Raw genomic sequence first — 25396 nt, 5'->3', positions numbered from 1 at the left:
ACTAGAAGCATCTTTGGTTTATCCTCAGGGGTTTAATAACTGGGAATTTGAATAATTTTCCCTGGGTTTACTCTGGTCTTTATATAAAAGCCAATATGTTGAAATTCAGAAACAATGTTTGGTTTCTGAATTGACTGAAAGGTTTCAGCAGTTTTAAAGATGTGATTTTTCATGAAAACCTTTTACTGGATGCATTTTTTTCCTAAAGATATTTTCCTAAAATAATTTATAATGACAGGAAAATAAATCAAGAACAGAGTTAACTATTTTTGTTTGCCTTCACAGGTATTGTAACCAGGTTCTTTGTAAAGAGATTGATGAATGTGTAACTCTTCTTCTCCAAGAGCTTGTCAGTTTCCAGGAACGCATTTACCAAAAAGATCCTGTAAGAGCAAAAGCAAGGAGACGGCTAGTTATGGGTTTAAGGGAGGTTACAAAACATATGAAATTAAACAAGATTAAGTGTGTAATAATTTCTCCAAACTGTGAAAAAATCCAGTCAAAAGGTATGAACATTTTACTTTTGAAGTATTTTGATAGACATTTAGTATAATTATAGGACATATGATGTATTTTAAAGTGGAAGCCATGTGTCTTATTCAACTGAATTTAGGTATAAAACAAAAATATTGACTATGAGGGAAGAAAATGTGACTTTCAATATTTGAAGTAATATAATTGAGATTATATTTTTAGATAATTCTTATTTATGAACTCTAATGAAAGATTTAGTTTGGGCCCACCAAGTATCCTCTCTGTCATTATCAGAGTGGGGACAAGTAAGGGTACATTTTTTTACCTCTGCAAATTTGTTTTGCTTTTTCATATTTTATATGACCTTCCTTTGTTCCTCTTTTCTTAAAAATAATTAGAAAAAAGATAAAGGTCTCTTCTCCTGCTTATGATAGAGATATGTTTCTCAGTTATTAGCAGTTATGTTCAGAGGCTCTTGGGTGAGCTGGCACGAGTCATTTGTACCATGTGATGCACCTTTATTTGTCTCTTGATGGAGAAGTCACTTGAGATGACTGGAGCAGACAGATGATGAATCAATAGCAGTAGTAGGCATATCCATGGGGGAGAAACACCAATAAGAACATTACTGTATTATCTACCTCATTGAATTATAATAGGTTACTGCTCGAGCTGAGAGATCAGAAAATGTAGTCAGCTACTTTTAACAATTGTAATTCTTTTAATTGAGATATATTCACATACCATACAATCTATCCAAAGTGTAGAGTCATTGGCTTTTAATATAATCACAGTGTTGTGCATTCATTACCACAAAAAATTTTAGAACGGTTTTATTACTCCAAAAAGAAAAGCTCCACACCCCTTAGCAGTCATCTCTAAATAATCCCTCTTCCTTGCCCAGCCCCCCACACACACACACATAACCACTAATCTAATTCATTTCTTTCTTTCTTTCTTTTTTTGTCTTCATTTTTGAGGGGCTAAGATTGAACCGGGACCTTGCCTTGTATGTGGCACATTGGCTTCTCTGAGTTGTTTTTTGTTTTTTGTTTTTTTTTTCATTTGTTTGCTTGCTTGTTTGTTTTTTATTTTTTGTTTTTAGGAGGCACCAGGGACTGAACCCAGGACCTCTCATGTGGAAAGTAGGTGCTCAACCGCTTGAGCCACATCAGCTCCCCTCATTTCTTTTTATTAAGTCCTTATTAAATTGAAATATGGTTCCTGCTATGTGAATCCCTGTGTGAGAGAAAAAAAAATACCTATTTTGAAAGAATTTGGGGTTTAATTGGGAAGAAAGAACAACTTAAGTACACATATCCAAAGGTACAAGTTCAAGTAGGAGAATGTGTGGAACAGTTTAACTGCTGGAAGCACTCAGAATCTTTCCGATTCTCTACTTTATACTTTAACTATTGGATGCTAAGTTACCTCCATTTTGGAAATGATTATATAAAAACTTCTGCATGTGATGACTTTTTCAGGTGGCCTGGATGAGGCTCTCTATAATGTTATAGCCATGGCACGGGAACAAGAAATTCCTTTTGTGTTTGCTCTTGGAAGAAAAGCTCTAGGACGCTGTGTGAACAAGCTGGTTCCTGTTAGTGTAGTGGGAATCTTCAACTACTTTGGTGCTGAGGTAAGAATTCAGAAGACATACTCCCTCATTTCCCTTTTGCTCCCCAAATAGCACATTTTCTATTAATACATGCCAAGTGTTATGTTTAAGCATTTGGAGAAGATGATGACTCTCAGATAATGAATGGAAATGTTTTTTGTTTTACATTATTTTTTTTAAATTTTTTTGTTTTGATGACATTTTATTTCAAGAAATTCATGTACTTATTACCTCCACAAAGCACATTTATTAAGTTAAAGGAAGAGTATATATTAAGTCCCGCCAGAATATAGTAGGCCCATAGTTGTGTCTGTTGTTGCATCAGGTTAAGAAAATAGCTTTTTATATTGCATTTCAACTGCAGTAAGACCATTCTGAGAAGAAAAAAGTATCTTTGAATCAAAACTCTATATGAGAGGGTTTTAGAGGCAGTTTCCTCAAACAGATGCTTTATTCTTTTTTAAAGCTATCCCTTGATGCACAGAATGTTTTCCAGCTCCAGGAATAGGAACCACAGCCAGAGGCATGGGGATTTTAAAATCACACTTCAGAGAGGCACAGACTTCTTGCCATTTTATGTAATATCAAATTAACTGTCCCTTTGGATGACAAGGAGCAGCATGGTTGGCACTGAAAATCCCCACAGCTCAGGACAGTGTCAAAATTTTGATCCTGGTTCCAGCGCTTTTGGTGGCAAGCAGTGCATTCAGGTTACCAGCACCAAAGTGTGTAAATACTAGGTAAAAATTTCTTTCCATGTCTAGTAAGTTCACCTGGCACACTTTCTATAATAAGGGTCAAGACATCCAAGGGAAAAGCAGCAGCTATCACTCAAATCCACAGTGACAAGGTAGTTGGAGAAACATTCCACCAGCCCCATGCATCATCAGCTTACTTCTAGACCTTCTCTCCTCTTCTTAGAAACTAAAGAACTACAAAGTAGAGCGTCAGACAATAGGCAGTACTCCATGTAGAAGAGTTAACATGCATGATGAAACATGCAAATAACAAAGTTCTCTTAATACCTTTCCCCCATAATAAAGTAATTTTACTAAAAGCATAATTTAAAGTATGTGTCAAAAGCTGAGTATAAAATCAAAGCTGTAAGTTGGAAGGCTCTCTTGAAGAATCATCCCAGAATCAGTCATGATTTATTGATGGAAACTTCAGTTCAGCAATTTCAGAGTCAGAGGAGCTACTTGCACTTCTGTCACCATACGTGACCCTGGGCAAGAGCCTTTCTGGAGGTGCGTATATATATACAGAGGAGGCCAAAATATGGCAGAGAAGCCTTGATAGGTCTGGATGGGAATTCAGGGTGATGTGGAACCCCAACAATAAAGGATGATTTTCTGACTCCACGATTTTCTGTTCGCCTTCAACATCTTGGCCAACAGATTTCAAGTCTTGCTCTCCAGACACTTTTTCAAGACTGGATTCACCTCACATCTGTGGTGGTGCTTCTCTTTAAGTAGTCTGGATCTCTGCAGAGTTTTTTTGTGATGGAGTTCTTGATCTGGAACAGGGTTATCCTCTTGCCTAGCCTCATGGTTCCACCCATCTGCCTAGGATTGTGTGTTCTGGCATATCTATGATCATGGGATAACTTGACTTCAGGTCATATTTTGTAGAATTGGTATCTTGCCATTCCAGCACATTTCTTGAAAATTCAGCCACTGCCAACTACATTCCTAAGCACACATCCATGAAAAGCTTTTTCTGTTTCCAAGCCTAGGCAATTGTATGGCCTTTTCCTTCTGTTCCTAGAACACCACACCCTCCTGGAACAAGCATGTCTATAAGCACTGCAGAGCTTCTGCCAAATTTCGTCGTATTGGACAGGCTGTTCTTGTAAGGTGCTCAGCTCCAAGCCTTTAGAATCTGTATACTTTATTTCTAATTTGTGGTTGATGGCCAATGCAGAATGCTCCACAGCTTTAATGACAGAGGAATACAAGTCTGAGAACTTGGAGTATATTTTTACAAGGGCAGTAGAGCACGTTTCCAGCAAGCGATCATATCTGTCAGCCATCTCTTTCTATCATCAGCATTTTTTGTTTAAGAATTTATTTTTATTTATTTCTCTCCCCTCCCCGCCCCCAACCCAGTTGTCTGTTCTCTGTGTCCATTAGCTGTGTGTTCTTCTGTGTCCGCTTCTATTCTTGTCAACGGCACCGGGAATTTGTGTCTCTTTTTTTGTTGTTGCATCATCTTGCTGCATCAGCTCTCTGTGTGTGCGGCACCACTCCTGGGTAGGCTGGACTTATTTCGTGCTGGGCAGCTCTCCTTACGGGGCACACTCCTTGTGCGTGGGGCTCCCCTACGCGGGGGACACCCCTGCGTGGCACGGCACTCCTTGCGCGCATCAGCACTGCACGTGGGCCAACTCCACACGGGCCAAGGAGGCCCTAGTTGCATCAGCATTTTTTGTGGCTGCCTTTCCGTAGGAAGGTCAAGTCGTCAAAGAAAATAATCTACAATCCCTTGCTCCTCTAATAGCAAGTGAACTCGGTAGATGGAGGAGACATCATGGACACAGATAACTTGTTCAGGTTGAGTATGGCAGAACATTGATATTTTCTTCTGTTTCACTGTTGTGTACAGAGGATTTGAAGACCAGCACACAACTGGATCCAGGAAAAGTTCCCAAAAACTGTTCTGGGTTGGTTTACTCTTCTGCTTTTCTTTTGAACTTGACTGAGGAACTAGACTGATGTGAATATTACAGAAATTCTCTTTTGACTTTGAACTGGACCTAATGGAAAGTCTCAATAAAGGGCTCACTTTCTATATCTCCCACTGCTCCACTGAGTTCAGTAAAATACACTTACGGTTCTAGGCCATCTTCATCTACAGGTATTAACACCTGTCTCATTACCCACTCCTGGATTGCATCTGTGATGTGAGGGGCAACTTGGAAGGTATTCCCTAAGTAATCACCTTTATGTGCCTTGTGAATGCCCTACTGGTATATCCTCAGAGTGGTTAGATTATTGTCCTTGGTGAGATGAATGGCAAGGAACCAGTCATAGTTACCCAGGTAAGTCTACTTCCCCACTATCATCCAGCACAAAAATTACACCATGCTCATAAGGAGAGAATGTTCCTGTATCCATGTTAATGTATTGGTCAAATTTAATTGAAGTTACATGTAATCCATGACTTCAGTATTGTACCCACTCTGCTGGCAATGATTCCTTTTCCAATTCCTGATTTAATGCCACCAGTAACTGCAATGTACTTAATTTTACATCTTGACCTAACACTGGCTCCAAATCCTTCTGTCATCTGAAGGACTCAGTGGGTGATGCAGGCAACAAGCCCTGGACAGCCAGTGAACCTGAATGGAAAATTCTTGAATTAGTATTACTCTTCTTTTTTTTCCTTTTTCCTGTAGTGGTGAAAACATTTACATAGGTTAATTCTACAACCTTTTGAAAAGGTTTTAGTTCATATTTCTGCCGAAGTGTTTTTTTTTCCTTCTGTGCTCAGCTGTGGAGATTTTGATTAATTTATCTGCTAGGCAAAGATATCTAATATACAATAAATAATTTTCTTCAGTCAATATGATGGGTATATTTTCTGCTGCTAGGAGTCAAGAGAAAAAGAACCTTTAATTGGAAATTTTCCTTTACAAGATGAAATTCCTAAACTAGCAGATAGAATAGTTCTGTACCTGTAATGCCCTTATCTCCCTCTCACAGTCTGCTAACAAAACAGAACTTGCCCTTAGGAACTGATAATGCAAGGATTATTCATTTAGAGTGATACTTACCACTGATAGTGGTTTTTTCTATTGTGATAACATATTTGTGTATATATATATATGACTTAAAACTTGCCATTTTAACAGTCTCTGAGAGTACAATTCATTGGCACTGATTACTTTTCTACAGTGTTGTACTATGATCATCACCTTCCATTACTAAAACTTTTTTATCACCCAAAACATGAACTCTTTATCCATTAAGCAATTAACTACCCATCCTCTCTTCCCCCAGCCCCTGGTAACTTCTAATCTACTTTTTACCTCTATGAATTTGCTTATTTTTAATATTTCATGTAAGTGAAATCATGCATTATTTGTCCTTGTGCATATATCTTATTTTACATAGCATAGTATTTTCAAGGTACATCCATGTTGTAACACGTATTGAAATGTCATTCCTTTTTACAGCTGAATTCTATTCTATTCATAGGTATATCACATTTTGTTTGTTCATTCATTCATTTGATAGACACTTAGGTTGTCTCCACCTTTTGGCTATTGTGAACAATGCTGCTATGAACACTGGTGTATGCGTATCTGTTTGAGTCCCTGCTGTCAGCTACTTGGAGTATGTATCTAAGGGTGGAATTGCTGACTCATACGGTAATTCTGTGTTTAACTTTCACAGTGTTCTCCACAATGGACACACCATTTTACGTTGCACCAGCAATGCCCAAGGGTTCCTCTCTCTCCATGTCTCACTAACACTTTTTATTTTGTGTTGTTTTTAATTTAAAACAATCCTAGAACCAGCAAGATGGCTATGGAGTAAGGAGCTCCTAGAGTCAGCAAGTGCTACAGGGCAGTTAGGTTTACCCAGAGCTATCTGGATCTAGCTGAAGCACCTGTTTGGGGGTCCAGGAGACTAGAAGAGCATCCTGCAACATCCTTGAAGGAATGGAAGGAGGAAACTGCTCATCTGCAGAGAAGATTCATAAGTAGAATGCTCTACGCCACAGAGGCCAGTGCCCATCCTCCACTGGAGACACAAGCCGCCTTGGGAGCTGTTCGGCAGCTGGAATTGAAAGCTCCACTTCCCAAAAATGGGGCAGGAAGAGATGGTTGGGCACCAACTTCAGCTACTGATGAGTAAATTCAGCGGGCTAACGTATAATCCTAAGGCTAAAGTTTGAGCCTGTCCAAGTCAGAAAGAGGCCGTAGCCACCATCTTAACTCCATACCTGGCATGAGGAAGTGGGGCTGACTGAAAATCACAGTGCTGGTAGTGATTGACTTCTTTCCATCCAGATCAGATGGCAGCTCTAGCCAAGACCCCAGCCCCACTTCTGGGAAGGGAGGAAGCTGGTGGGACCTGCACCAGCCTCTCCAGGAAATTACCAGCCAAGCTGCAGAGGCTAGTGATTATCCTACTCCGGCAGTGCAAGCTGCCCCAGGAGCTATTCTGTGGCTGGAATTGGAAGTTCCATTTCCCAAGAATGGGAGGAAGAGACAGTTGGCCACTGATTTCAGCTACTGATTAGTAGGCTCAGCTGGCTAAGGTATAACCCTAGGAACAGCTGAAGTTTTAAACTGTCCAAGTCAAAAAGAGGCCAGTGGCTGCCATTTTGACTCTGCCCCCAGCATGAGGGGATGCCCGGCTGACTAAAAATCACGGTGACTGTAGGAACCGGTTTGTTTCTCCCAGATTGGCCTGCAGCCCTTGCTTAGGCTTCAGCCCCACCTCTGGCAGAGAGGAGGCTGGCGGCCCTGCATCAGCCTATCCAGGTAACTGCAGGTACCTTTGGCTGGTGCAGATTGAATAGTGGGAAGTCTGTCAGGACAACTGTGGTCATTTTGGACCTGCACAACATAGATTGCTGCCAACACCTGCATCTCCATCCCTGCCCCAGGCAGGAGAGAAAGGGACATGAAGCTTTATCAGTCTCTTTGGGCAACTACAGTCTAGGCCTGCACAACTTGGATTATTCCACACAGCTATGACCCTTTCCCTACCCTTGACGAAGATGAAAGTTGGGAGAAACTTCATGGGTCCCTGGGGCAATCAGGGCAGCTTGAGCCTCCACAGCTTATAGCACCAACTACATCCTTGGCTCCTGTTATACAACCAGCAAGGGAGAAAGGGCAGGAAGCCCTCAACTAAAGAGAAAACCTGCACCCATAATAAATACTCCAGTAAGTCAAATACCAAGACACCAACAACAAAAAAATTTATAATCCACACCAAGAAACAGGAAGATATGGCCCAGTTAAAGGAACAAGGATGACATAAAGGAGTTGAGACAACTAATCATAGATGTTCAAACAAATCTTGATAAATTCAGAGAGATGGCTAAAGAGATTAAGGATATTAAGGAGACATCGGATGAGCACAAAGTAGAATTTGAAAGCATACATAGAAAAATAGCAGCTCTTATGGGAATGAAAGGTGCAATCAGTGAAAATTTTAAAACCTTGGAATCATATAATAGCAGATTTGAGGAGGCAGAAGAAAGGATTGGTGAGCTTGAAGAAATGGCCTCTGAAAGTGAACACACAAAAGAACAGATGAAGAATTGAAAAAATTGAACAAGGTCTCGCGGAACTAAATGACAGCAAAAACATGCAAACGTACGTGTCATGGGTGTCCCAGAAGGAGAAGAGAAGGGAAAAGGCAGAAGGGGTATTTGTAGAAATAATGGTAGAAAATTTTCCCATATCCATGTCCAAGAAGCACAACCTACTCCTATCCAGAAAAACCCAAATAGACAACTCCGAGACACATACCTATCAGAATATCAGATGCCAAGGACAGAGAGAATTCTGACAACAGCTAGAGAAAGTGCATTACATAGAAGGGATACCCAGTAAGATTAAGTGCTGATTTCTCACCAGACACCATGGACGCAAGAAGACAGTGGTATGATATATTTACGATACAAGAGAAAAATTTTCAGTCAAGAATCTTATATCCGGCATGATTGTTTTTCAAAAATGGGGGCGAGTTTAGAATATTCACAGATAAACAGAAACTGAGAGAGTTTCTAACCAAGAGACCAGATTTTTAGGAAATACTAAAGGGTGTGCTACAGTCTGAAAAGAAAAGGCAGGAGAGAGAGGCCTAGAAATGAAGATTATATCAATAAAAGTAACTAAAAGTGTCAAAAGAGTGGTGAAAGTAAAATATGACAGATAAAATTCAAATAGGAATAAACTTAACCAACAATGTAAAGCACTTGTATTCAGAAAACTGCAACTCATTGTTAAAAGAAACCAAAAAAGGTCTAAATAACTGGAAGAACATTCCATGCTCATGGATTGGAAGACTAAATTTAATTAAGGTGTCAATTCTACTCAAACTGATACACAGACCCAATGCAATCCCGATAAAAATTCCACCAGCATTTTTTAAAAATTGAAAACATGATTATCAAATTTATTTCAAAGGGTGAGGGGTCCTGAATAGCCAAAAACATCTAAAGGAAAAGCAAACCCTCTTCTTCAGACTTTAAATCCTATTACCTATAGTGGTAAAAACAGCATGGTACTGGCATAAAGACAGACACAATAGACCAGTGGAACCAAATTTATGGGTCAGAAACAGACCCTCACATTTATGGTCAAGTAATTTTTGGCTAGCCTGTCAAACTCACACAGCTCAGGCAGAACAATCCATTCAACAAATGGAGCTGAAAGAATTGAATATCCATAGCTGAAAGAAGGAAAGAGGACCCCTATCTCACACCTTATCCAAAAATTAACTCAAAATGGATCAAAAACCTAAAAATAAAAGCAAGAACCATAAAACTTATAGATGAAATTATAGGAAAATATCTTCAAGACCTTGTGGTAGGGAAGTGGTTGTGGCTCAATTGATAGAGCATCTGCCTACCACATGGGAGGTCCAGGGTTTGGTGCCCAGGGCCTCCTCACCCGTGTGGTGAGCTGGCCAACACACAGTGCTGCTGTGCAAGGAGTGCCATGCCATGCAGCAGTGTCCCCCGTGTAGTGGTGCCCCACGCTCAAGAAAAGTGCAGCCCACCTAGGAGTGGCACTGCATACATGGAGAGCTGACTCAGCAAGATGACACAACAAAAAAGTGGCACAGTTTCCCAGTGCTGCATGACGAGAATGCAGGCGGACACAGAAGAACACACAGCGAATGGGCACAGAGAGCAGACAAAGGGGGCGAAGGGGAGAGAAATAAATAAAAATAAATAAAAAATAAAAATAAAAAAAGACCTGGTGGTAGGTGGTGGATTCTTATAAAGGATATAAGAGGAGGACTGAGTGGACTGCTGATATTTAATGTATACTGAAGTTTTAATTAGCTTTACTATAAAGGTGTGAAAATGTATAGAGGGTGGTAACAAATAGTAACAGCTGGTTTATAAATGGGCATGTGGCTGAAAATGGTAGTCTAGGTATGTAAATGACAATTGACAGAATGCTAGAGAATAATCTAGGAACCGAATCGCACAGTAAACCAAGAGGTGAATGAGAATTGTGGTTGATGGTACTGATCCAAGAGTGTCCTTTGTGAGCTAGAGCAAATGTACATCACTACTGCAGGGTTTGGGAGTGTGGAGAAGCATAGGAAAAATACCACTGGAGAGACCTATGGGCTGTGGTTAGCAGTAATAATATCATATTCTTGTATCTATGCCAAAGATGAACTGTGTTGATAATGGGGCAGTATATGGTAAATGTGTGCCAAATGTACACTATGGGCATGTAACAATCAGATGATATTATGTGTAACAAATGTTCCCCCACAGTGTGTTATGGTAATAGAGGGGTGTTGTTTGGGAATGCTGCACATGTGCATGATTGTTTTATAAATTTACAACTTATGTCATAAAATATATATTTAAAAAATAGTAATAGGGTGGGTTGGGGGAAAAATACACCAAATGTAAGATAAGGACTATAATTAGTAGTAAGATTTTGACAGTATTTTGTAATTTGCAACACACATCTTACAACAATGTGAGGTATTGGTGGAAGGTTGATGTATGGGACCCCTGTATGATTTATGCATGTTTGCTTTGTAAGTTCACCACTTTTACCATACACTTATTGTTTTTGTATGTTCATATATAAATGATATAAAGATAATAATAGGGTGGATTGGGGAAAAATCTTTGGTTAGTAGTAATATTTTGACAATGCTCTTTAATGTTTAGTTTAAAATGTTTCACAATAATGCAAGATATTGGTGGTAGGATGAGTTATGAGAATCCTCTGAGGTATATATGTTTGTTTTGTAAGTTCATAACTGTTACTATACACTTATTGTTTATGTATGTAAAACTAATGTTAATCTCAAAATCACATATCAATATGCCTATTTCTTTTTATTGGTTTCACTTAAATGTATGATTCATTAAAGGCTACCAACAAATATTTATTAAATCTGTTACATGTAATACATTAGAAGCTATTTTAGCAGAATCTTGCTCTACCCTCACCCTCTTAAAAATAAATAAATCCTGATGCTACTTGTAGTTAGCACCCAGCCCTCTTAAATTAAAATTCAACACAATTAGCAACATTTATTGTATTTGGTACTTTAAATAAGTTAAACTTCAGCCTTCTTACTATGCAAAATGGGCAAAGCATGCCATTTATGTTTTTCCTTCTTGAGATTTGTTTTCAGAAACATACTCCACATTGATCTGACACTTTTTGACATGCTGCTATTTTAAATCTGAATTCCATTTTGATTATTCCAAGTTTATACTAAAATGACAGTGCTTTGGTAAGAGGAAAAATAATCACGTTGTACTTTTTCTGCCATTGTCTGAAAACAAAATTTTATGTATTCTTACAAATACCCAGGTCATATTTACCAGTTGAGATTCTGTACTTACTGTGTGGGTGTTTTGCATTCAGATACTAAAATAAGGCATTAACATGAGTAGAAAGTTGTCGAATTTTGACATAAGAACCACTAAAGTATTGTTGTATGATTGCCCTTCTGGTGGCTTTGGAAACTTCCTTGGGGGCGAGGGGAGATGGCCATCATTAGCCATCATTTTTATTAAAATATAACTTTAATGTAAATTTTGCCATTTTAGTAACATGGGTATGCTCGTGCAAATTCTCTTACAGGTGTGTTTTTCTATTATAAGTGGTTAAAACGGGGGGGTGGGGGTATCTGGGGACCTCATATTGTTTTAATGTAATATTAAAAAAATGAATTAAAAAAAAAATCCACCACCAAAAAAATAAATAAAATAAGTGGTTAAAACTATCTAAACTTTATGTGTTAATTCCATTTAAGTAAATGTTATTTTTGTATTTTATAACCTGAAAATACAGATGTACACATGAAGATATTCAGAAATTAAAATTAAAATCTTAAGATATGTAAAAAAAATTTTCATTTTTGTTATAAATTTCACTGATGGAAGGACTTCTGGATATTGAGCTCCACATTCTACTTCTAGTTTGCATATTCTGTTTGTATAATTTTCCTTTGGCCCAGTATTATCATGCTTGTCTATCATGTGTTATATTTTCTTCAAGGCCCTAGCAATCCCTACAGCCACTGATTTGTTGTTGTCTTTCAGTTATTTAAATAAGCAGAAATTACAGGGAACTTTACTGTGGAGAATCCATCGTCTCCTAAAGCCCTAGACTCCAGTCACTCTGAACACATTCGTTTCCTATATTCTAATATAAATAAGTCTATTTACTACTCCCTGAACAGGCTTTGTACTTTATTCTCTCCATGCCTTTTTATGGTTTTGCGTGCTTTACTAAGAATATCCTAATATCACCACTGAAAATTGTACCTAGTCTTCAATGCCTATACCTCTTGTCATCTTTCTTCATGAATTTTTCACTGATGTCCAGCATTTAAATTTGAGGTCCACTTCAAAAGCCACAGCACATTATTCCTCTGAGGCATTTAGTGTATTATGTCTTGAATTATAGCTGTCTCCTGTCTTCTTCCAGCCACATGGAAGGTTCCTTGAAAGCAGATTTGCTATTCCAGTCTTCTTTGTACCCTCCATAGTGCACAACACAAAGAATATTGAATTAATAGACTCTGCAAGAACTTGTAATATCTATCACATTTAGTAACTGGTATTTGAACATAGAACTTTTCTCAGAACTTGAGAGACTTAAATAAATAATATATGTAATTAAAGTATTTTATAAAATTCTGTGGTTTGCATACCATTTGCATTTTGTGCTCATTGAAAGTATACCTGACCCTGAAACAGTAGCCATATTGTTAATTAATAAGAATCAAAGTTAAAATAAAGATTAGACTAATTAAAATATTTATTTGTTTTCAGAGTCTGTTTAATAAGTTAGTAGAACTCACTGAGGAAGCCAGGAAAGCATATAAAGATATGGTTGCCGCTATGGAACAAGAACAGGCTGAGGAAGCCTTAAAGAATGTGAAAAAGGTACCACACCACATGGGACATTCTCGGAATCCGTCTGCAGCAAGTGCAATTTCTTTCTGCAGTGTTATTTCTGAACCCATCTCTGAAGTAAATGAAAAAGAATATGGTAAGTTGTTATATACTATTTTTAGTGATTTAAACTTTGGAAATAACTTTTCATGCAGCTTTTTGTTTTCATTTATATTTTTGATTATTCAAATTTTGCTTAAAAGTTTGATTTAAAATTATATAAGACATGTAAGTTAAAAATTGTGAGATTGTGGAACAGGTGTAGCTCAGTGGTTGAGTTTGTGCTTCGCTTAACAGAGGTCCTGGGTTCAATCTACAGTACCTCCCTTTAAAAAAAAATTGGGAGAATATTTGGGACTGAGACTTCTGTGAGACTCTGAAATTTGGTCTCAGTTCCAAAATCTAATTAATTTTGCTAAGCAATCAAATAGAGTTGCTTGAAGCTAAAAATTAAAGAAAATTATCAGATAAATAAGATAAACTTCATATCTGAGATAATTGAGTTGGGGCATGTGTGCATTTCTTTCATAAGGGCTGCTTTGGAGAGACTGGCTAATAAATTCCTAAGGGAATTTTTAAAAAACAGTGTACCACACCTATGAACTATGACTAGAAAGCTTTATTCTAATACTTCATACTGAGTTATTAAAATTTTGCATTTACTAAGTGAACTAAAGATCAGAATACTAGTCAGTCTAATAGTTTCCTTGCCTTGTTTCTGTAGTACTTTGAAAACTTAGATTCTCCTCTTGATCTAGTTTCTGATTTGTTCCCCCCCCCCTTTTTTTTTTTTTTAAATAATGTTGCCACCTCCTTCAACTGGGCCCGTTAATTGTTCTTTCTTCTCTTCTCTTCTGTTTTTAATCTCTCTGGGAGTTTACCAAATAGATGATTGCCACCCAAAATTTAACATGTAGAAAACTGGGTCCATCATCTCCTCCCCTTATTTCCACAGTTCCTTTCCTAGTATCTCTGTGATTGTATTTACATCTTTGTAATGCTTTTTTTTTTTAATATAATTTTTTTTAATTAGAGGAGTTGTGAGCTTACAAATCATTCCCCATCAAAATCTTGCCTTGTTGTGGAACATTGTTACAAATTATGAAAAAATATCATCATTAAAATATTACTGCTAACTATAGTCCATAGATTATTTATATTTAGTGTATTTTTTCCATAAGCCACCCTATTATTAATACCATGCAATAGTATTGTACATTTATAGTTCATGAGCAAAATGTTCTCATATTTATATTGTTAATCACAGTCTGTCATCCATCACATGGCTCACTTTGTTGATATAGTCCAATTTGCCTTGTACAGTTCATCCAAAGTATGCACTCTGGCTCTCAGTTTCATCATAGCATTGTCCTCTCATTGCCTCAGTAAATTTTAGAACCTTTTCCTTAGTCCAATAGAAAAATATCCCATACCCCTTATACCCCCTATTGTTGATCCTTAGCATTGACATAGTACCTTCTTTGCCATTGATGCAAGAATATTACAGTATTACTATTAACTGTAGTCTGTAAGTTGCATTAATTGTACGTTTCCCATGTATCGCCATATTTGTAACACCTTGTAATAATGACATACATTTGTTCTAGTTCATAGAACATTCTTGTATTGTACTGCTAACCACAATCCTCATCTACCACTGAGTTCTCTGTTATACAGTTCCTAAATTATTCTCTGGCTTTCTTTCAATTGAAGTTTATGTCCCTAGACTACTCTTTCAGCCACAATCACATTTATAAATTAGCAGTGTTAAATATACTCACTAAAATATGTTCCCATGAATTCCATCCATTTCTACATAGGTACAATCAACCTTTCTAAAAATTCTACATACCTTAAGCATCAGCTCCTCCTTCTCAACCCCCATCTATCTCCTAGTACCTATGCTCTAGATTTAATCTCCATGAGTTTACTCATCGTATTTAGTTCATATTAGTGAGACCATACAATGTTTGTTCTTTTGTGTCTGCCTTATTTCATTCAACATATTGTCCTCAAGGTTCTCCATGTTGTCATATGCATCCCAATTTCATTTCTACTGAAACAGCTCAGTAGTATTCCCTTGTCTGTATATTCATCAGTTGATGGGCACTTGGGTTGTTTCCAATTTTGGGCAATTACATATAATGCATTTGATAAAGCTTTAGATTGGAGGTAATTAAGTAATTATTGTAGTCCTTTGGAAACTGTTAGTCAAGGGTAGTTGATAATTGCTTAGAGGTAGACATGTTTATTTTGCTGAAGTGGTATTTAGTTGAAAATAAAAAAGGTAAAGAGAAAGTGACAACATTTGTCAAATGATATTTTCTCTATAAAGTTTAAAGTGTTAAAAGATTAAAGTCTTGGCTTTTTCATACTCTGCCTGAGGGGTTTAGGCATAGTTGATTAATCTCTGGACCTTAGATTTCTCTTAGTAAAATGAGGAGTGTTGAACTAAGTGATATAAGGTTTCATTGAAAGATAATATTAAGTCTGCTATAACAGTTAAATCATAGGGAGAGATCTTGACAGAACCTTAAAGATTCTAGCCTAATGAGCTCATTTATCATAGTGCCAAGGAATTAGGTGAAAATAACCATAAATAGCATTGGGAGAAAGTACAATGTTATTTTATCTGTGTCAGATATAGTTGGCTGTAAGCATAAAACCTACTAATTGTGGCATAAGAAATATAGATATTTAATTATTTCACATATGAGGTCAGTTCAGGGCTAAAAGCAACTGAGGACTGATACAGTCACTCAACAATGTTATCAGGGATCCTAGAACTTCTCTTTGCTCTTTCATTCTCTCAGTTTGTGGATTTTTGTTCTTGTGCTTTTCATCTCGTGTTCATAAATGGCTGCTATAGCCCTGGCATCATAAATGCAAAAACAGTAGGTTCAGGTAATGTACTCCTTTTATCAGTGAAGAACAAATTTTTCAGAAGACTTATTTTTTGTTTTCCCAGAATTGATCACATGACTGCTCTTAGTACAAGTGAGACTTGGAAACTAGAGTATATAGCAGAGAGCATAGGCATAGAATAGCTGTGTTTGGTTAAGAGCTGTTTTTAAATCCTGGTTTAAATTTCCAAATTGTATTCTTTTGATTGTACTGTTTAAAAAAAAAAAAATGGGAAAGGGCTACTAGACATTGATAGACTAGAAAAACTTCTATTGATAATCCGGTCTCAGTGTCCTTGTGTACACCTTATTTCTGTGCTTATGTTTGCCCTTCCACCTGAGCTGAATCTCAATTCTGTCACACTTATCTGAAACGTATAGTTCTAAACATAAATCCCAAATAAACTAAGTTATTTGAGGAATTTGGCATTTGGGCACTTGATAAATAATGTGTTTTTAAAACATGTTAGGTACTTTTCTAAGCCCTTCACATTTATTTATTCATTAATCTTAACAGCCCCATGAGATAAGAAATATTATACCCCATTTTACAGGTAAGGAAACTTAGGTAAAGAGAGGTAAATAACTTGCCCAAAGTTTGGCTCCAGAACTTGCTCTCTTAACCAGTGTGATATATGTATTCTTTGTCTGTTAAATGAATTCCCTGAAGCACTCAGTACAGTAGGACCACACAGTAGGTATTCAGTAACCTCTTCAGTACCTTATGAGGAAAGGACAACCTTAATGTGTAGTTCATCCATCCTGAGTTTCTTGCTCATTCTTTGCCACCATCCCTTCCTCTCAAACATTTGTTTGTTCCTCTACTATATACCATTATCTATTGTATACCACCTGGCAGGAAAAACACACACTTCTTTCTCTGAAAAAACCCCTAGTGATTTGAAAATTTGAAAGGCAATTTTTGTAAAAAGCTGATAAAACAAGGAAAGCCTTGAAGGTGTTAACAGGCAAAGAAGAGCATTACTGAATAAGCTACTTTAAAATAAATAATTCAGATATACAGTAGATTTAAATCAGTGCCATTTCCAGATTTGTTGAAACTGATCCTCTCTTTAACCTGCTTCCTAGTTACTTCTTCAAAAGTGGGCTTCTAGATGTTCTTCTCTGACTTCAGACTGTGTTTACTTCAGTCCCACCTCCCTGCATATTTTCTCCTGTCCTCTAGAGAAAAATGGTACTTTCATACTTTCTTTCTTGTTGTCATGTTGATGTATTGGTGTGCTCATCAGTTGATCAAGCTTCCCCTATTACTTTAAGGTAGGACCCTTGGTGCCAGGTTCCTTTGTGTATATGTGACTTCAGTGGGCACTTTGATCATTACGACAGGTCTCTGGGTGACTAATTGCAGAGTCCCTTGTCTCTGTTGTTAAGCCACATGTGTCTCCTTCCTTTCTAAAGGATCTGTCTGGCTTTCAGGTCACCTGCAGAATAGATGACTGCCCAGTACTGAGCCTCTCAAGACTGTGAAGTCATCCTGGCTAATTTTATTGACTTTCTCTTTTCCTGTTCTTTTGATTCATTCCACTGCTCATTGTCAAGGGAGGGACGGGACTTTTTCCAAGATCCCATAAGTGAATTCTGATAGTATGTTGGAAGGGTGAAAAATAGGAAGTACATGCAACTGTCCATCTAAAAATTATTTTAATTTTTACACTTTTTAAGAGTTACTTTTTCATATAAATAAATATATATGTGGAATTTTTCATTTAATAGACTGAACCCACCCCACTCCCACCATTATTATATGCCAAACATGGGGACACAGAAATGAGCTGGAGCAGGAGTGAGGAGGGATGAGGTGGTAGAATAGCAAACACAAAAACAAGTACTTTTGAACTGTATGTACAGACAGTGCTATGGGACTTCAGGTTAGTAAATGCCTTTCTTAGGAAAGTCAGGAAAGGAACTCACGTTTAAAATGGTGGTCATCAAGGATGAGAGGGAGTCTGAAAGGTCAAGGAGGAAAATTCATCCCATACAGATAGACTAGCTTATGCAAAGACGAGGGGTTGTAAACAAAAAGGGTATGACTTCTGGGAGCAGTGAGGATTCAGTGTGATGTTGGACTTGGAATACATGGTTAGGAGTCAGAATGAAGTGACACTAAAAAGATAAGACAATGGACATATCACAAAGGGCTTGATTGCACCAAGCTAAGGAGTTTTATCATGCCCTAGGATAATGGAAAGCCAGTTAAATAGTCCAGTCTACAAGGCCAATTAGGAAAATATCACAGATATACAGTGTGACAAGGTCTGAGCTGAGGCAGTACTCATAGGAATGGGGAGAAGGGACCATATTCCATAGTTGTGAACTAGAAAATGATGTGACATAGTGATGAGTTCAGTGGGATGAAGGGAGTTAGTAAAGGAGAAAGCAAAGTTTCTTCTGTTTTGAGACTGTAAATTATATGTCATTAACTGAGATGAGAATATAGGAAGAGGAGTAGATTTTGATTGTAGGGTGTGGGGGTCAGAATGGTGAGGACCTGTTCTATACTTGAAGTAGCTGCAAGAAAGAAAGATTTTTTCCAAACCATGTGCCCTGACTTCAAGTGCCCAAAATCTGGTCTGAAATATAGTAAATGGATGATAATCAAGTTGAATATATTGACATAAGTAAGTATGTCATTGTGGGCTTGCTTGTGTGACTACAACTTAATAAGATAATACAACCTATAAAATGTAAAATGGCATCTACAATGCAAATTGAAGGGAATTTTTATTTAAAAAGAGAAAGCAGTGGGAGAGCTATACCTCACCTTCTGATTCCTGGTACATTTTCTGCTCTATAAACTGACTTCCTATCACTAAAATATAATTTTATGTTATCACTACTATATTATATTACTGTTTTTTGTGGGGTTTTTTGCCTTCTGTGCTATTTGGTAAGTACCCAGAGTTAGCCAAACTGTGAGGGTAAGGGCATAGCGCTTCAGACTGCCACGTCTGCCCTAGACTTCTTATTCCAACTGCATGGAGTTAGGGACCCAACTGCAAAGTTAGAGGAAAGAGTCCTCACAAGCTACTTCTGACACTAATTGCAAATTCTGGAGTTCCCCAAAACCACCTTCAGATTCAGTATTTCACTAGAAAAACTCACAGATGTGATTTACTACAGGGAAAGGATACAAGAAATTGAGCCAAAGGAAGAAAAGAGGTGCTGCATAGGGCAAAGTCTGGGAGGGTTCCAAATGTGAAGCTTCTGTTTTGTCCTCAGGACACATTATCCTCTGCTTTGATGCAGAAATGTGTGTGGTGTTTGCCAACCTAGAATGCTCAAGCTCAGTATCCAGAGTTTTTATTGGTCCTTTGTTAGTAGGCATGAGCGATCAATTAATTGCCCACCTACTCCAACTCAGTTTCTGAGGGGCCCTCCCTCCTTCTAGAGGTTGGGCTGATATCATTTGGCCCAGGGGGCTCACCTTGAGTCACCTGGTTAGTGTAAACTGTCAGGTGTGTCTGAGGCGCCCAGCATGATGAACAGAGAATCCTATCACTCCAGAAATTCCAAGGGGTTAGTGGTTACCTCTTAATAACAGGGGTCAAAGATAAGACATTTTTGGGGGACAAGTCAAATTCCTTACTACATAGTAAGCAAGCTGCATATATTATAAAACACAATTTCACAAATAATAGAAATGCATGGATGGTTTCTTATAAATGGGAACTCAAGTCCCAATATAGGCCAGAAGACCTGTATATTATATATTAGATAGACCTATATATTAGATAACTTGCAGAGAGAAGACAGTACGAATCTGTCAAATCAGAACTATTGTGCTAGACATCTCAGTCTGCTCTTTGTGAGTTCTGGGTCCTTAAGCCTAGTACACCTCTAGGCCACAATAAAAATTAGTCAAATCTGTGGTTTTTGAAAGTATATGGGTTTTATATATCTCTCAATGAGCTCTTGTTGGCATAAGGTCTTTTGTCTTCTGAGGCATTAATATATTTTTGCCTCATGTTTTTACCTTGAATACATTTTTGAGAGTTGTTTTCCCTTTATAATTTTTAAACTAGTACTAGAATAAACTGACTTCATAGTTTTTCCAATCACTTGCTGAGCCAAAAAAATTCTGCATTTTATTCTTCTCTCATACTTACAGTTTTTAAGAATTGCATGATTCTGTTTTTTAAAAAATCTGTTTTCTATTTGCAGAAACAAATTGGAGAAACATGGTGGAAACTTCAGATGGACTGGAAACCTCAGAAAATGAGAGAGAGGTTTCCTGTAAGCACAGTACATCTGAAAAACCCAGGAAACTTCCATTCACTACAACCTCTGTTGGTAAGCAGTCATCCATAGTGGCTATAGGCAATACTACCTCAGCTACAGATCCTGGGAAATCTACAGCAAGTGATAAAGAGGAAGTGAAGCCAGATGACTTGGAATGGGCTTCACAGCAGAGTACAGAGACTGGCTCTTTGGATGGCAGTTGCCGAGATCTTTTGAATTCCTCTATTACCAGCACCACCAGCACTCTTGTACCTGGCATGCTTGAAGAAGAGGATGATGAAGATGAGGAAGAGGAGGAGGATTATACTCATGAACCTATATCTGTGGAAGTGCAGCTCAACAGTAGAATTGAGTCTTGGGTCTCAGAGACCCAAAGAACTATGGAAACCCTGCAGCTTGGAAAAACCCTTAATGGTTCTGAGGAAGATAATGCAGAACAAAGTGGAGAAGAAGAAGCAGAGGTGCCTGAGCCTCTGGAGCCAGGAATGGACAGTGAGACATGGACTACTGACCCACAAGCAAGTCATGAGCACCAGAAGCCCAGCAACTGCAGCTCACTGAATAAAGAACACTCTGATTCTAATTATGTACCCAAAAATATATAACTCAGGAAACATCAGCTCTCTATCTTCAGCTGTGTTAAGGGTTGCAGCCATTACCTTTTCTGCTTCATCTCAACATTTTGCACTGTTCAGTATTTAATACATGTATTTCATTTCTGACTGAAATAATTTTGTAACTTTCTTTTCTTGTTTTGTTCTATAGCTTAGCTTTTAATTAGCATCTAAGTCTTCTTAAGAACTGTGTGGAAAATTCAGAACCAGTTCAGCTTATTATGTAATGGAAAATAATGGTTTTTAAAAAAGAACAAGTTTTAAAGAAAACAAATTTAAATTACCTATTTAGACTCATTTTTAAAGTTAAAGATCAAGGTTCTATGGATAGGAGCATTTACCAGAGTACATAAAGACTATGCCTCCTTCACTCTAATTTATGTGACCAGAAAATTGTGCTTCTTTAAAAATGATCTCAAGGTAGTATCAGAGAACAAGATAAATGTTTGAGAGTAACTAAGTCCACAAGGTGTTTTCTGTTAAAAATAGATGCAACTTTTGTTTAGCTCACAAATGCTGATTTTAGAAGTCACTGGTCATTGTGAAAGATGGGCTAAAACAGGCTAACAAAGGAAACCAACTATAATAATAGGTTATAGCTGGCCTTATTTGTAGAAAGTGATAGATGTTGTCTATGATAGGAAAAAGTCCCCTGATGGCACCTTCCAGGTACATCTAACATTTGTTTCTTACTTACCTCAGGAATGTCCTTGTATATAGATTTAGGCAGACTTTGACAGGTGAATAACTGTAGCTGATTGTATGATTGCAGCACTTACATGTAAACTATCCAGAAACAAAGCTCTTATACTAGTGTGTTCTCTTGCATGCTTCTGACCCATGATCCACTTAATTTGAGATATGGATCTGGTTGGGTATTGAAACTCATCCTTTTTAAAATGTATATTTTGTGCTTAGCCTTGAGCACCTTCCATATAATAGTGACCATAGTTACCGGCAAGAGGTCAGTGAAACAAGCTTTACACAACTTACACATATATCCTGAGACTTCAAGGCTTGAAAGGAAGTTTTAGAAGAAAAGAGAAAGTTGTTTTAATTGTGTTGAATCTATTAGGTGATTTATAGTATACAGGTATGTGCAGGTATTAATTCTTGATCACTATTATTTATCTCTGTCCTCTAGGAATGTGTATACCTTCTTGGGAGAAATTAAACTTGCTGAGCTAAATATTTTATTTACTTGTCAGTCACCAGCTGGACTGTAGTGACCTACAATTTATGTAATGGTGGGCAGTTACAAATACCTATTTTTCTGTTTCCCCTCCAACTCCCCCATCCCCCCAAGAAATCTGACACACATGCACACCAGCCCCTCACATACAAGCTCCCATAAGCACACAGAAAACTGAGGAGGTGAGGGGCAGGGCATTTCCCCTGCTTTGGTTATATGGGCTTTGTCTTACAGAAGGAAAGGAAAATTGGGCAGATTATTTACCGAATACATGGGGACTACTGTATTAGTTTTGGTGTTTTTTAATGCTGGCATTTAATTACTAGAGAAATCAGATTCTTGGTTGATGATTTTAGATTTGTGAATCATGAAGGTGTGGGAGCATTGCTGTGTAGGAAATGTCATTGTTATTAGTGTGCTAAAATACTATCCTGTCTAAACTGTTCTCCAGATAGACTTCTTAGGCACTAAGTATCCAATACTTAAAGGAACGCAGCTTGTAAGGAATGAAGCCTCTGAAATAGTAATCATGGATATGTATGTGGCAGATCTTACTGTCTCTACACATTTGGAAGCATTAGTTGGTTTGAAGAAATGATAGAGGTTTTGAACTACTGACAGTCTTAATAGTGAGTTGAAAATCTTTTCATACTTTTTATGGTGTAAATTTCCTTTGCCTCAATGTCAGTGATTCAAATAACTCTTGATCTTGAGATTATAGCTTTTCAAAGGTTTCTTATATTTTATATCTCTTCTGAACATGAATTGTCATTTTAGATTTTTTGACATTTGTATCAAAAGAGAAGTTCCGGAAATTCTCAGAACTCCAATAATTTAAAATTTTGCTATATAGAATTCAGAAGTGTTCAATTATATGTTCAATAAACACTCACACATGCAGTAACACTTTTGCCAGCAAACCCAAGGGACCACAGCCTTTTTTATATAGGAGACAGGTCACCTCTAGAGGACAAAATTTGATAAAGGAAATGCTACTGTGTTGAGTGTGCTTTAAGTATTAATGTGTTTAAAAATTTGTTCCCTTTAGGTAAATTTTGGAATTTGTATATATTAGAAGCCACCTGTTTGGATGGGGTATGAAAGTTAGGAAAGTGGTGTTTTCTTTTGTTTTTCTCTTGGAAGAGAGGGTAGGGTAGCTTTTTGGAAACCTAGAAAAAGACCTTATTGGAAGAGTCAAGTTTCATCATCACAAAAAATAAAAAAATAATAATTCTTCTCTTAGTTTGTAGAGGTGGTTTTACTGGCAATAACTAATATTAGATTTATATTTCAGTATATAAGTATATGAATTACAATATGAATTACACCCCCCAAAACTAGATTTCTGCTTGAGTAGGTTTGTTTGCTGTAAGATTACTTCTCAAAAGATAAATGTTCATATTAGCTTAATTTTTTATTTAAATATGTTTGTAAATGATGTAATATATTTCTTTTGACTAAACATGGAAAATATTGAAAAGTTTTTAAGGGCTTTGGTTGGAGGTCATTTTTGCAGAGAAGGTATTTTATATGCTTCCAGTATTTGGAAAAGTAGTCAAAAGAAATTCATATAGTTTAATTAAATATTGAGAAATTAATATCCAAATAATGCACTTGTCTTATTTCTTAAGCTCTGGGGGAGGTGGGTGGGGTGGGAATTGTAATGTGCAAATGAGTAGTGAACTCTACATTCATTTTTCAACTCTTTAATATAAAGCTGTTAAATTTTAACACACTTTAAATATATATTAAGAAGTATTACTGTTTAAGCTGCTGTTTGCTTAAAACAAAAAAAAGTAATTTTAAGTATTTTGTGTATATTGTGCCAACATCTTAGACCATTAATGCATTAAAATTTAATTATATTGTACTGATTAAAAATTTTTTCTGTGAAATGATTTATTTACAAACGTTTTCTTCTACCCTTACCCCTTCCAACCCTGACGTATATAACAGAAGCAACCAAAATGTTTTCCTATTCTGAAATCTGAATCCAAATCAATGATAAAAATTTAAACTTTGTTGGCATATCACATCCTCAAAGTATTTGCATTATTTTGTAATTTAATTTCTAAATGTATCACATAAATTTATAATTTAATGTTTTAATTGTAATGCTCTAATAAAAAGCAAAATTAATATGAATTATATAATGTACGGAGGGATTTTCATCTTGTTCTTTGCTGTATGAAGGATAATTGTTACCACATTTTGGGGGTAATAATGGCTTTTTTGCACTATGTAAATACTAGGAATTCTTCTGTAACTAATAAAATGATTATTGAATATAGTCTTGTCATTCCAGAATACCTCTTTAAAGAATTTATGACTTGCCCATCTTGTGTGGTAGAAAAGATCCAGCTTGTGATATTATTCATTGCTTGCATGGTTTGCCAAAGAGGTTGTAAAACTGTGTAGGAGTTACTAATAAACATCTCCATCTGGGGCGGTCAGTGTGATCTGTGGCATGGGCCTAGTCATCTAGCCAGAGGATTCTGGCGTTAGGAGAAAGTTCCTACAGATTCCTTCTTTTTGTGATAGCTACTCTGTGCCAGTAATTGATGGAAGCCATTTCCCAATATTAAAACATTTAATCCTCATAACAACCCTATGAGTAGATACTATTATTTCTCAAGTTTCAGAAGATAAGTAACTTGTCCAAGGTTACATATCTGTAGATGGCAGAACTGGGATTCAAACCAGGTCAGGCCGATTGAAGTGCTATTTTTTAAACCTTTATTTTGAAATAATTTCAAACTTTGCATTACAAGACAGTTACAAAAATAATTAGCATACAGAGAACTCTTCTACTCACCTCCCCTCATATTCCCCCTATCCACCAATTTTAATGTTTTGCCACATTTGTGGTATTCTATCCATCCATCCGTTCAATCTTCTGAACATTTGAGAGTAGGCAGTATACATCATGTTTCTTAAACACTTAGTACTTCCATGTATATTTCTTAAGAACAAGAATATTCACTTATGTGTAACTGCTTAAATGGCAGTTACCAAGTTAAAAAAAATTAACTTCAATATAAAGCTTATATCTACATTCCGTTTTTTCCCTGTGTCCTGATAAGTCCTTTTAAGCCTTTTCTTCATTATTAAATCCCATCCAGGGTCATGTGTTGCATTTAATTGTCTTTGTCTCTTATGTTTGCTCTTTTTTTTTTTTTTTTTTTAATTGTGGGAA

General features: G+C 36.9%; 1 protein-coding gene and 1 pseudogene across 1 annotated transcript in view; one reads left to right on the top strand and one right to left on the bottom strand.

The window, feature by feature from the left end:
* Positions 1-24490, top strand: part of SECISBP2L (SECIS binding protein 2 like) — a 67655-nt gene extending 43165 nt beyond the window's left edge. Inside the window, exons 15-18 of the mRNA XM_004471793.4 lie at positions 286-506; positions 1959-2113; positions 13109-13328; positions 20317-24490. Coding sequence (XP_004471850.1) covers positions 286-506; positions 1959-2113; positions 13109-13328; positions 20317-20999 — 1279 coding nt within the window. The 3' untranslated portion in view covers positions 21000-24490. The remainder of the gene's footprint in view (positions 1-285; positions 507-1958; positions 2114-13108; positions 13329-20316) is intronic.
* LOC139438194 (CTP synthase 1 pseudogene) lies at positions 3303-5380 on the bottom strand (annotated as a pseudogene).
* Positions 24491-25396: the final 906 nt, after the last annotated feature.

This window comes from Dasypus novemcinctus, chromosome 3 (genome assembly GCF_030445035.2).
Source record: "Dasypus novemcinctus isolate mDasNov1 chromosome 3, mDasNov1.1.hap2, whole genome shotgun sequence".
NCBI classification, from domain to species: Eukaryota; Metazoa; Chordata; class Mammalia; order Cingulata; family Dasypodidae; genus Dasypus; species Dasypus novemcinctus.
The sequence above is the reverse complement of the archived record's forward strand: the minus strand, read 5'-3'. Positions and strand labels throughout refer to the sequence as shown.